General features: G+C 38.0%; 1 protein-coding gene across 2 annotated transcripts in view; it reads left to right on the top strand.

The window, feature by feature from the left end:
* Nucleotides 1-1331: 1331 nt before the first annotated feature.
* The window catches only part of Hs6st3 (heparan sulfate 6-O-sulfotransferase 3), a 535542-nt gene continuing 525103 nt past the window's right edge, over nucleotides 1332-11770 (top strand). The window contains exons 1-2 of one of the 2 annotated variants that reach the window (XM_048800737.1): nucleotides 1332-3121; nucleotides 6484-6561. In XM_048800737.1, coding sequence (XP_048656694.1) covers nucleotides 3078-3121; nucleotides 6484-6561 — 122 coding nt within the window. In that variant the 5' untranslated portion in view covers nucleotides 1332-3077. Of the gene's footprint in view, nucleotides 6562-11770 lie in introns of both variants that reach the window. The other variant, XM_048800736.1, reaches the window with a different exon arrangement.

The following is an 11770-nucleotide window of genomic DNA, read 5'->3' as shown; positions in this document are numbered from 1 at the left end:
AGCCATAGCAATCCTGAACAAGAAAAGAGAAGGAGGATGCATCACAATACTTAAGTTACACTACAGAGCTATAGTAACAAAAACAACATGGTATTGGCAACAAAACGGATATGAAGACCATTGGTACAGAAGAGAAGACACAGAGACAAACCCACATAAATACAGTTATCTCATGCTAGACAGAGGTGCCATAAACATACATTGGAGACCAGAGACCCTGTACCTACTAGAGGAAAAAGTAGCCCAAATCTCCATCATGTAGTCTTGGGAGCTGACTTCCTTAACAAGACTCCTAAAGTGCATTAAGTATAATCAAAAATCAACAAATAGGATGGAATTAAACTAAAACGCCTCTCACAGCAAAGGAAATAATCAAAAATGCGAAGAGAGAGCCTACAGAATGGGAGAAAATCTTTGCCACCTGCACCTCAGATAGAGCATTAATCTCCAGGATATATAAAGAACTCAGAAAACTTAACACCAAAAACCAAATAACCTAATCAATAAATTTGGAACTGAACAGACACTTTACAGAAGAAAAAATATAAATAGTCAAAAAATTTATGAAAAATGTTCAACATCACTGGTAATTACAGAAATGCAAATTAAAACTACACTGAGATACCATCTCACTCCTGCCAGAATGGCAATTATCAAGAATGGAAGCAACAATAAATGTTGGCAAGGATGTGGGGAAAAGGTACACTCATATATTGCTGGTGCGACTGCAAATTGGTGCAACCCTCAGGAAAGCAGTATGGAGATTCTTCAGAAAACTTTGTATGTAACACTATTTGAGCCAGTTATGTCACTCCTCAGAATATACCCAAAGGGCTTAAAATCAGCATACTACAGTGATGTAGCCACATCAGCATTCATAGCAGCTCAATTCACAATAGCTAAACTATTGAACCATTGTATATGCCCTTTAACAGATAAATGGAAAAAGAAAATGTGGTACATATGTATATACACAATGGACTATTACTCAGCTATAAAGAAGAATTAAATTATGACATTTGCTGGTAAATGGATGAAACTGGAGACTCTCATGCTAAGTGACATAAGCCAATCCCCCCAAATGAAAGGCTGAATATTCTCTCTGATATTCGGATGTTGTCACACAATAGGTGGGGTTGGGGAGGAGGAGTGGAATTTCACCAGATTGGACAGGGGGAATGGGAAGAAGGGAAGGGGGATGGGAATGGGAAAGACAGTAGAATGAATTGGAAATAACATTCCTATATTCATATATGAATACATAACCAGTGAAACTATATCATATACAACCAAAGGAATGGGAAGTTATACTCCATGTATGTATGATATGTCAAAATACATTCTACTGTCATGTATGACCAAAAAGAATAAATAAATAAATAAAGGTAGTTTAGAGAGGGTGCTGTCAAACTAAAATAATTCAAGGTGGATTTATTTATAAAGAGACTCTCTCTGAAGATACAGACTAGAAGATCCACGGGTAATCCAGGGATTGAGGACTGGAAGGACCAATGCTTTGTACCATCCCGGTGTCCACAGAGATAAGAGGGGGAGTTTCTGAAACCACAGGAGAGCACCACTGTCTATCTTGTAAGGACACAGCCTCTGGAGAGGCCCCCCAAAAGGGGCTGTGTTTCTCTTTGCTCCTTCCTCCAGTCTCTTATCAGGGATTCCCAACCGTCAACCCTAGTGAGAAGCCGGGGCTCATGGGATCCACCTGCTGTGGTTCCTGTGAATCAGCTTCCAGGTCAGCGAGCAGGAGGAGAAAATGGAAAGATAGAGAGTGGCCAAGGGACCTGGCAGTGACCTCTGTTCACTGTCTTCCTCTACTATCTATTTCCAGGAAGTCAGAATTCCTTAGGAGCAGGCCAGTTACTAAGTATCAGAATCGACACCTATAACCATGAGGGGACAAGACAAACAGGGATGTGTTTAAAAGCCCAAGTCAGTAACTGGCTGGAGATGTATAGTGCAAGGAAAAAATGTGAATTGATCTAGTTAAATTCTGAATATGTCTGTGAATGGGCCAGGGCTTCAGGGGCTTCTGAGCATATGTGTCCTGTGCTATGTGATACTGGTTGATGCTGCCCATCACTTGACAGGTGGACCTCGCTTGGTGGGAACCAAGCCTGAAGGTACACACCCTTTCATCTTCAAGGCTGTGACTGCTCTTGGCAAGGTCAGTTCTTATCATCAGGTCCGTCTTTCCCTGTAGTTTCAGACCACACAACTTTTCTGGAGCCTGGAGCTGCGGCCCATGGTTGAGCCTGATGTGCCTTTTTCTGTTTCCCACAATAGCACCTATAGCTTCCTAAACCATTCCCTCAAAGGGTTGCATCTTTTCACAGGAAGGTGCCCTTGGGATCGACTGTACACCTTTCTCTCATTAGTCTGCCTAAATTAAGACTCTTGCATACAAACATGCTTTCAGAACTATATTAACTTGGGTAGCTTACTGGATCACAGGTGGTCTTATTCTCTTCTACCTTCTTTTCTAAAAAAATAATTAATGTTAAGTCGACAAGTAAAATATATGTTTATGAGTAGCTTGTGAATGGCTAAACCAAGCTAATTGGCATATGCATTACCTGACCTAATTCTCATTTATTTGCAGTGAGGATGCTTAAGCTCTTCTCTTTTATTCCCTTTCACCTTCTGCCCCATATTCCCAACTTAGGTGCTTCCTCTGTTCAACTTGCTCAGTTTGCCCATTTTCCCTTCCAATCTTAGTTTGTCATTCTTGCTAAGGAATCTTAAAGGCCAAACATCATCCCAGTAATATAAACAGGGTGCTGTAGGGATAGAGGCTGTGTTTACTGAGAACAATACTGTGTGGTGTTATTCCCTGTGACTGTGTTTTGAATTCTATTCTTTCAACATGATGTGTTCATAAAAGTGTGGGTGATGAAAGTGGACAGATCCAAGCTCACATTGCCACAGGTAGGATTTTCTTAGCTGTAGTAGCATCGTTTGCTCACTCACTCATTGACTTATTCACTTATTTCAAAAGCATTTATGGAGTACCTCTGGGGTACCAAGCACTTATGTAGGCTCTGGCAAATTGGAGATATACAAAGATGCTCGTACCCTTGTCTTCTTGGAACACATCCTTTGTAAGAAGGTGAGAACAATGTCTGCTTTGGAGTGTGGGCTGTTAGGATAAGATGAGATATGTAGAGCAACCAATACAGAATTTGGCACATAGTAGTTGCTTAATAAATATTATTTGTCATTCTTTCCCATAGTAAATATGATATTAGGTACATTTTAAAGACTTTTGTGAAATATCATCTGTAGGAAAAATAATTTTGAAAAACATTTTCATGCATCATTAAAGTCTTAAAATTGGTATTTTTTTTTTCTTTTTGGCTTTTAAATTGTAAAAGAAGAAACTTTTTTTTAAAGGGTAGAACGTGGAACAGTGATTCCACACACATAAAGTCGCCTTTGTTTTTTCTGCTACATAAATAGCTCCAGTTAGAAATGATGGCAGTTCTCATTTTCTCTAAACCGTCAGCTTCTTTGAGCTAGCTGTGTTGGTTGTAGAGGTCTGCTTCATATAGATACCTTATCTTTAAAAAAATGTAAAGAATCTTTAACTTCTTTCACTGCTAATAGTTTTATATCCTCTAATAAATCTATGACACTTTATCTGGCCCAGAGCTTCTATAAATTCACATATTAGATAGCTGAGCCATATGATGTGAATTTTTAAGGCTGTCCCACTGGCTTCATGAATTTAATTCTGTAATTGTTGAAATTAATGTAGTCTGACAATGTCATGATTTTCCCATATTTTTTCTGCCTCAAGGTTGATGCATCCTGTTTGGGGTGAATGTGTGGTTACTGAAACCATAACAGTCCACTACAACTACAAAACAGTAATTTCATGAAGAAATTAAATATCAAAAAAATACTTCCTAAAACGATAATATTGGAGCACTAATGAACATTTGTTTTGTCAACTACTTTGAAAGCTTTTACTGGACTGTTAATGGTATTTGCAGTATAGCCAAAAAAAAAAAAAAATTGAGGCCTTTTATCCTTAGGTGGCTCAAATAAACTCAGTAAGAACATATTTAGCAACAGTGTATTATTTGACTGAATTTAATAATTATCAATCAACCAGCTCATACTTTGAGCCACACTGTTGATAATTTATAGAACACATCCGTGGGTGGTAAGTTTTGTCTGTTTGCCTCTCTAGGCACAATTTCTGCCTGTCTCCACCTGCTTTGTCTCCTGGTGTATTAGTCAGCTCGGCTGCTGTAATAAAACAAAACAGACTGAGTGGCTTAAACAATGGAAATGTATTTTCTCACAGTTTGGAGGCTGGAAATGTAAGACCATGGTCTGTCTGGGTTTGGTTTCTGGTAAGGACTCTCTTCCTGACTTGTAGAGAGGCACCTTCTTGCTGTGACCTCACATGGCCTTTTCTCACATTACATGGGAGAGACAGAAGTGGGGGGTGGCGGGGAGAGAGGGAGAACAAGTGCTAGAGCGAACTCTTCTGGTGTCTCCTCTTGTAAGGACACAGATGCCGTATGGTAGCTTCATGCTCATGACCTCATCTAATCCTAACTTCCTTCCAAAGGCCCCCCTCCAGATACTATAACAATGGAGGAAAGGGCTTCACCATGTGAATTTGGGGTGGATACAAGCATTTAAACCATGACACTGGGGAAGCTGACCTTTACCGGCTATTTCAAGGCATTTTTAGCCTCTTGCCAACTATTGAGTTTGGCCGGTGGGGAACATCATCAGGTGATGGAGGGAGGGCGAAAGTGAGTCAGGGTGTCACCAACTGGCTGTGCCCCTTGACTCAAGGTCATAGCTCTCCCCAGGCAGCCCTCTCTGCTTCAGGTCCCAGTAGCCGAGTCTTTCCCTGCAGACCCTGTGGTGACAGCCGTGCTATGACTGGTCTTAGGACCCTGCACTATCCCTGTGCTTTTTCCAACTTCCCTGTACCCTGCTTTATCTTTGTAAGAAGTTCCTTTATTCAACCTCCCTTACTCAGTTTGAATATACCTTCTATTTCTTCCTGCAATCCTAATAAAGTTCAATTAAGATATTTAGAATTTTTAACATCTTAGATGTTGTACTTTTGGTTGAAGCAAATTGGCAGAAATCTCTAATAAAGAAGAAATTTACCTTTCCTTTGTCCTAAATAGTTCTCCTGCCTACCCTCCACCATAAAACAAACTAACTCCCCACCAAGCCCAACATTTTTATAAATAAAATGGGTACCACTTTGTAGATGAGTGGTTTGTGATATTCTTACCTTTTGATCAGAAAGCAGCTAGGTCATGGAGAGCCTTTTGGGGAAATAATTATCCAGTAGTTATATATATAGTCTATTGGATCATTATCTAAACCATCCATCAGTGCTTTGTTTTTCATCAGATTGTTGGTCAGGGAAATGCAGAGCTGGTCCTAGAACATTGCTATGTGGTTACACTCCCCTGAAATTGTCACTTACATACTGGTTCCACTACTTAGGGCTTATTCCCACCTGCAGAATTCCAGCTGAAATTCTGATGGTCTTAAGCACCTTAGTGTTCTAGGCACCGAGAACAATGCTTATGGGAACTTCCAATAAATATTCGTCAAGTGAATGTTACCTGCAATCTGATTACCTGCAGGAGGGTGTAGTAGATAGGACTTGTGGGAGGAAACTCATGGGAATTCTCGAAATAAAGTCCTTTTGGCAAACAGCACACAGTGATATCAGATATGGAGCGGTCAGCAAGGAGTGTCAGGGCTAGTGGCCTTTGGAGTCTAGCAAGCTAAGGCATGGTTCTAAAAATCTGGATCAGAGGGAAGGAGGCTCCTGGAATTCTGGACAGGTGGAGAGTGTATCAGCAGATTGTAAAATGTAAGCAATGTGGAAGATTGTATATGCTGGGTGCTGTGATATGAGCTAAGCCATGTTCCATACCTTAGGTAAGTTGTCACTCCAGCATGGAAAACTGAAAAAATTTTTATTTTCTTCCCCATAAAATGGAAAAAAAAAATTCAATCAACTTCAGTTCTAACATTAAATTTTCTTTTAAGATGATATACTGTTATTTTTAAATTTTATAATAGATTTTAGGTGCTTGAACTATATATACTATAGCATGTAGACTTACACATTGTTAAGAGTCTGAAATACAGATAATGAAATTGACAGTATGATTGGAAAAAAATCAAGATTGTATTTCCATGGGCATCCATAAAACATTAATCACAGTTTTTATTTACAACTTTATAAGACAATCTAGACATGCTGAAGTCACTATGGTTCCCCTTCTTGCCATTTTATAATGTAACAGGATAAATTGATTTCCTTTCTTAACGAGGCACAAACCACATCAGGCAAAGTAAAAAAGGCCTTCAAATGGGCTTTAATAATTTCTTGGCCTTCTAATCGCCACAGATGTCTGTGTTGAGAGGTGATGAGCAGCGTTTCTTGTGGTACAACATAAACTTCATTTTCCCTAGGCTGAAGACTAATACCACAGGAAATGAAAGGACACAGGAGAGCTTAGAGAACACTGGAGGCAGAACAGCTAATGCAAGGTGAGTGTCCGATCAAGGAATTCACAAGATCAGTAAAAGCTGACAGCACCCCCTAACTTTCTACCGTGAAAACAGCTCACTGAAATTATACCAGGTGGATGTTTTATCAGTATCCTGGAGGTTTTCTCTCGTAGAATAATTTCCTTAAAATAGGAGTGTATTATTCAGGCCTAACAACTAGTAATTGCCCCGTGTCTGAGTCAGTAATGCTATAATAAAAATTAACTTATTTACAAAGAATTATTATTATGTGTTTGTGAATTTTAGATGAAGAATTAGTTTAAAATTTGCGACTTCTATCCCACTGATATGTTGTGTTTCTATCGCTTTCCTTTAAAAAATTAACTTTTCATTCATCAGTAATCATGCTTTAGCTCACACAGTTTAATGACAGAATTCTTTTTGTGGAGGGGAGATGACTCTTCTTGTAGCTGTGTGTTTATATTTCAGTGGGATTTTGGATATGAACTTGGTAAAAGGAGTTTCTTTAGCATTTTTTGTATCATGAAACTGCAAAATTGAAGGTAGTGTGTATTTTGGTTTATAAATGGAATGAGACCATGTAATGTGATTTTGTATTTGTTCATGATTTATAGGATGTGTTTGTGTGTTAAATAATCTCTCATTATTGTGAGCCACGCTTGTTTTAGGATACTTTGTTTCATGGAAGCCAAACAAAAGAGCTTGTTTTGGGTTTCAGTTTTTGGTATTAGCTTGTCGGTTTTGTAATCCAATCAGGACAAGAAAGGGACAAATCATGAGTGAGGCAGAGATGGACAGGAAGATGAGTCATCCTTATTCTGCAATAGGAAATGTGATAGTGGCCATTTAGTAAGGGCCCTGTTGGTGGGGGTGACCTCACACACACAGGTGTGCTTGTTGGCTTTGATGACTCAGCCCCCCAGGCTTTAGGGGACAGCACAGCTTGTTCCACTGCTCTTTGCAAATGGACCCCAGAGAGGCTCCAACCCCTTCCTGAATCGTGCAGCTAGTTTCAGCTACTGGCATATACATGGAGCATCTTTCTGCCGATGCCCCAGTCTGGGCCTGAGCCCAAGAACCATCTCTAGTGTTGACATTCATGGATGGAACAGAGCAATCACTTTCAGAACGGCATACCTACACTTTGTGGCGACACAAAAATAAGTCTTTGAATGTTCTATCTGGAATGCATGTGAGGAAAAACCACTTAGTTTCTCATTTTTAAAAAGTTACTCTTTGTGTCTAACTTGAGGGAGCATTGGGAGAATGAATAAGATTGCTTAGAAGTTGCAATAATGTACACATCACAATTTTTGGCAATAACTATATAACTGACCTTGCTAGTTGCTAACATAAAAGGTCAAAATGCTATCATTGGATGTCTAGTTGAGGGACTCCAATCTTTCTCTGAGTCATGAGCAATTTATTTCAGATGGAAACTGGTTCAGATGGAAACTGAATATTCTAGTTGTTTTTCTTCTGATCTCTTTCTTTTCTCAAGTATAAATTAACAATATAGAGGAGCATGTCTCAGCCTAGTAGCAGCAAGCTGTCCATCCTAGCAGCTCACATAACTCCTTTACATGTTACCTGTGGGTTTTCAAGATGTTCTAATTTCTATGTCAGGATATTAGCCTCTGCGGTGCTTTCAGTTATCCTGTGGTTCTTAAGGCTAATGATTGCAAATGAGACCCCAGAGCCCTATCACTGTTAGTACTGCTGGTTCGGACAGGGGAGAGTAAAGTAAAATCTTGAAGCCTGTACAAAACTCTAATTTGATTAATTTGAGATTAACTGTTTAGCACCTTCCTGAAATTAATAAAACAGCCTTGCTTATGTATGCTCACAGTCCTGTGTTCTAAGCAGAATGCAAATACTTTGTTTTAGTGTGAAAGTATGTAGATTAGAGATGGGCAGTGTTTGGCCCAGGCTGTAGGGCCACCAGATTGTTTCATGATGCCCTGTATCAGTATCTTTCTACAGGATTCTTCTGATAAGAATCTTCCATTCTCTAAAAATGAATGTCTGCTCCATCATCCATTACTTAGATTTCTTTTAGGCCATTCTGAAATAATTTGGGCAGACTTTTATGTTTGTTTAAGTGGAGCATGTTTGCATTGTTACTGGGAGTTCATTTAATTTTTACAAAGGGTAATTGAATTATTCTGAAGTTGAATGCATGGTTTATGCACAGCAATATATTAGCTTGTAAGTTGCCAATTGAGGGAGTCACTGAGAATAAAACGTTTCCTACATGCATCCTAAGTATTTTGGGAGCTTAAAATGTGAATTTTGATCACAGACATTCTTTGTAGACAGTAGACTTAATTGGTCGCACCTGACAGGTATACCTATATTCAAAGCCACTTAGTAGTAAATGCAAATCAAATCGAGTTTGGCCTAATTAAATTATCTGGGGGAGGTAAGTATGTGAAGTTGCTAATGTTGTTATTACAAATCACCTACACTAGGAGGTGCACACAAGTTATACTCTGTATTCTGTTTGGAGACCTTTCGGTGAACCATTGAGTAATGTCTAAAGCCTGCCAATGAAGAATCAGTAGACTTTAATATTCAGAAAGGCATGTTTCCTCTCAAAGTGTTACATATTTTCTGGAAACAAGCACTGTACTTTCTAATATTTTTCTCACTGCACAGATAGGATTATTTTAGATAATCATGTTGAATGTGCACCTCTTTTTTTTTTTTTTTATGAATGGAGGAGGTAGTATTGGAAAAGGCAAAGAAAGTGGCAGACCTTAAAGTTCTTGTACATCTGTCCTTACTTACACCAGGATGTCACTGATATAACACTTTAAGATCTTCACTTTGCTAAAAATACAATAAGTGATCAACTTATACACATTGCTATTTTTATAACATTATTGTTATTGTTATTTATTAGATATATATTTGATTATCCAAAAATTCTTTTGACTTAGATTTCTTAACTTTCATGTCTCTTCTTTTTTTCTTTGTGCACTACTAAAGTAGATAATAATTAAGTATCTTAATACTAGAGAATGAGTCAAAAATAGAAATTTCAATTGGATAAAGTAGGAGAAATCTAACAGAGCAAGGAGAAGTAACTTATATGCATGTTGTCAATTATGGTGAAGACTCCCTGGGTAGTGGTATTAGGAAGCTTGCTTTATGTCTTGCCAATGACTGGCCAATCTTGTTAAGTACCATTTCTTGTGTCTCTGGGTTTCTGATGCCCCTCTGTGACAGTGGGAATGCTCAGGTTTAAGAGAGGACAAAACTAGAGGTGTCACTTAGTTAGGATGATTGATTTTCAAAAGGACCCGACCCTCTTCAAAATGGATCTCATGTCCTAGTTTAAATAATTTAGAACATTTGAAAGCAACAAATGGATTTATGTGTGTTTCAAAGGGGAAATGCTTTGATGAGTTTCAGGATTTAAATGAAGAAATCAAAACATCACAATACCTTTTGTTTTGATGGTTCACATTTGTGTTAATCACAGTATATGAACTTTTTTCACACTGTTTAACTGGAACAATACACTCTATAGTTTCAATTTCTGTTATATATGGTGTTATATTTTCCTGTTTTAAGAAATTTAATGGCATTGTTATTTCCTTGGGGTCTTTCATCTAGTATAGATATCTCAGTATGAATGCACATTTATGGCATATCCATACAGTAAAATGAAATATTAAACCAAGATACGAAAGGATATTTTTGTCAGGTACATTATAGGTGAAGCATTTTAACAATGGATATTATTGATAAGAGCCAGTCAATCCTGACATTGTTCACCTTAATTGATTATTTTTCACACAGATGATGGTTTCTTGATATTCCATGATGACTCTATCTAGCTAGCATGCCACATAAATATTCTTATTATATTCAATACTATAGTCTATTAAATTCATGGTTGTATGGATCAGACACTTTATCTTGACACAAGATAAAACTTCTTTGGCCAATCTCATGGAAAGAATATGCCCTAGATTGTTGGTTTTGCATGATTCTATAATAAGTAAAGTGTTGTAATAAGTAAAAATACAGTTTTACTTTTTAAATATGGACATGCTTTACCTAACAGATATGTATCTTCTCATCAACAGACTGTATTTACTAACAACTTTGGGATACATATTTATTCATCTTTTGCTCCAAAAGTAGGCACTTAGCATTTGTGTAGATCCAGCAGAACAACAGTAGTCAATTTGATCTGGCCTCTAAAGCAGGTGTCATTTTGATAAATGGTACTAATTAAGCTGAGGTTTCAGGTATGAAGCCGATTGAGTTAGGTGTTGGCACCTGGATGGCCATGGCCAGACAAGTACAGATGTCGCAGCGAGGTAGAGGCAGCACTTTATTAACTTCCTTGAGTCTCCAGGTTTTGCATCTCCCATCATTTGATCACAGAATCTCGGTGCTGGGGCACCATGGCTGCAGCTTGCATTTATTCACAGGTTGTAGGAGGCCAAAGCACTTATGGAAATTTCAGCTCTTTCAGGTCATTTTTTTTCCCTCACTGATCCCTATCCTGCAGTGAGAGACAAGTGCATAAAAATGATTAATTAGACAAGAAGCCTCATTGTTTTCAATCCATGATTCATATTCCTCCTGCACAACAAGGGTTTAAACTGCAGGAAACAAAGCTCTTTTATGTCTTCTTACATTAATTTCATTATAGATTGTCTAGGTAAAGAGTGCAGGATTCTGTCACTGCTTTCTTCTTCATGATTAGAAAGACTTTTAGTGCAAAATGACATTGGGACATGACCTTCTCTTTTGAATTTCTGTCTTCTTGGTGATCTCACAGGATCAAATTAGGCCTTGGACAGTTCCACTATTGAGGACTCCAAAAGAGGATTTATGATTCCCCTTATTTTTTCTACTTACTCACTAAAAAAATTTGTTTTGATTAGGGAGAGGTACTTTGAGACGATATTTTAATAATCTTGGAGAACCAAATTCATTTTCTCAACTTTCTAACATGGAGGTTAGAAAAAAGTATCAAGGAACTATTTCAGGCTTTACAGGCCATATGGTCTCTGTCACAGCTATTTAGCTCTGCCGTTGTGATGTGAAAGCAGCCATCAACAATACATACATGACTAGGTACCGTGATGTTCCAGTAAAACGTTGTAACTACCAAAATTTGAAATCTCATGTAGTTTTCACATGTCAAGAACATTATTTTTCTTTATTTTTTTCAACCAATTAGAAATATAAAAACATAATTAAC

The sequence above is a fragment of the Marmota marmota genome, unplaced genomic scaffold (assembly GCF_001458135.2).
Source record: "Marmota marmota marmota unplaced genomic scaffold, marMar, whole genome shotgun sequence".
Taxonomy (NCBI): domain Eukaryota; kingdom Metazoa; phylum Chordata; class Mammalia; order Rodentia; family Sciuridae; genus Marmota; species Marmota marmota.
Note: the sequence above shows the minus strand (reverse complement) of the source record. Positions and strands in the feature narration are given on the sequence as shown.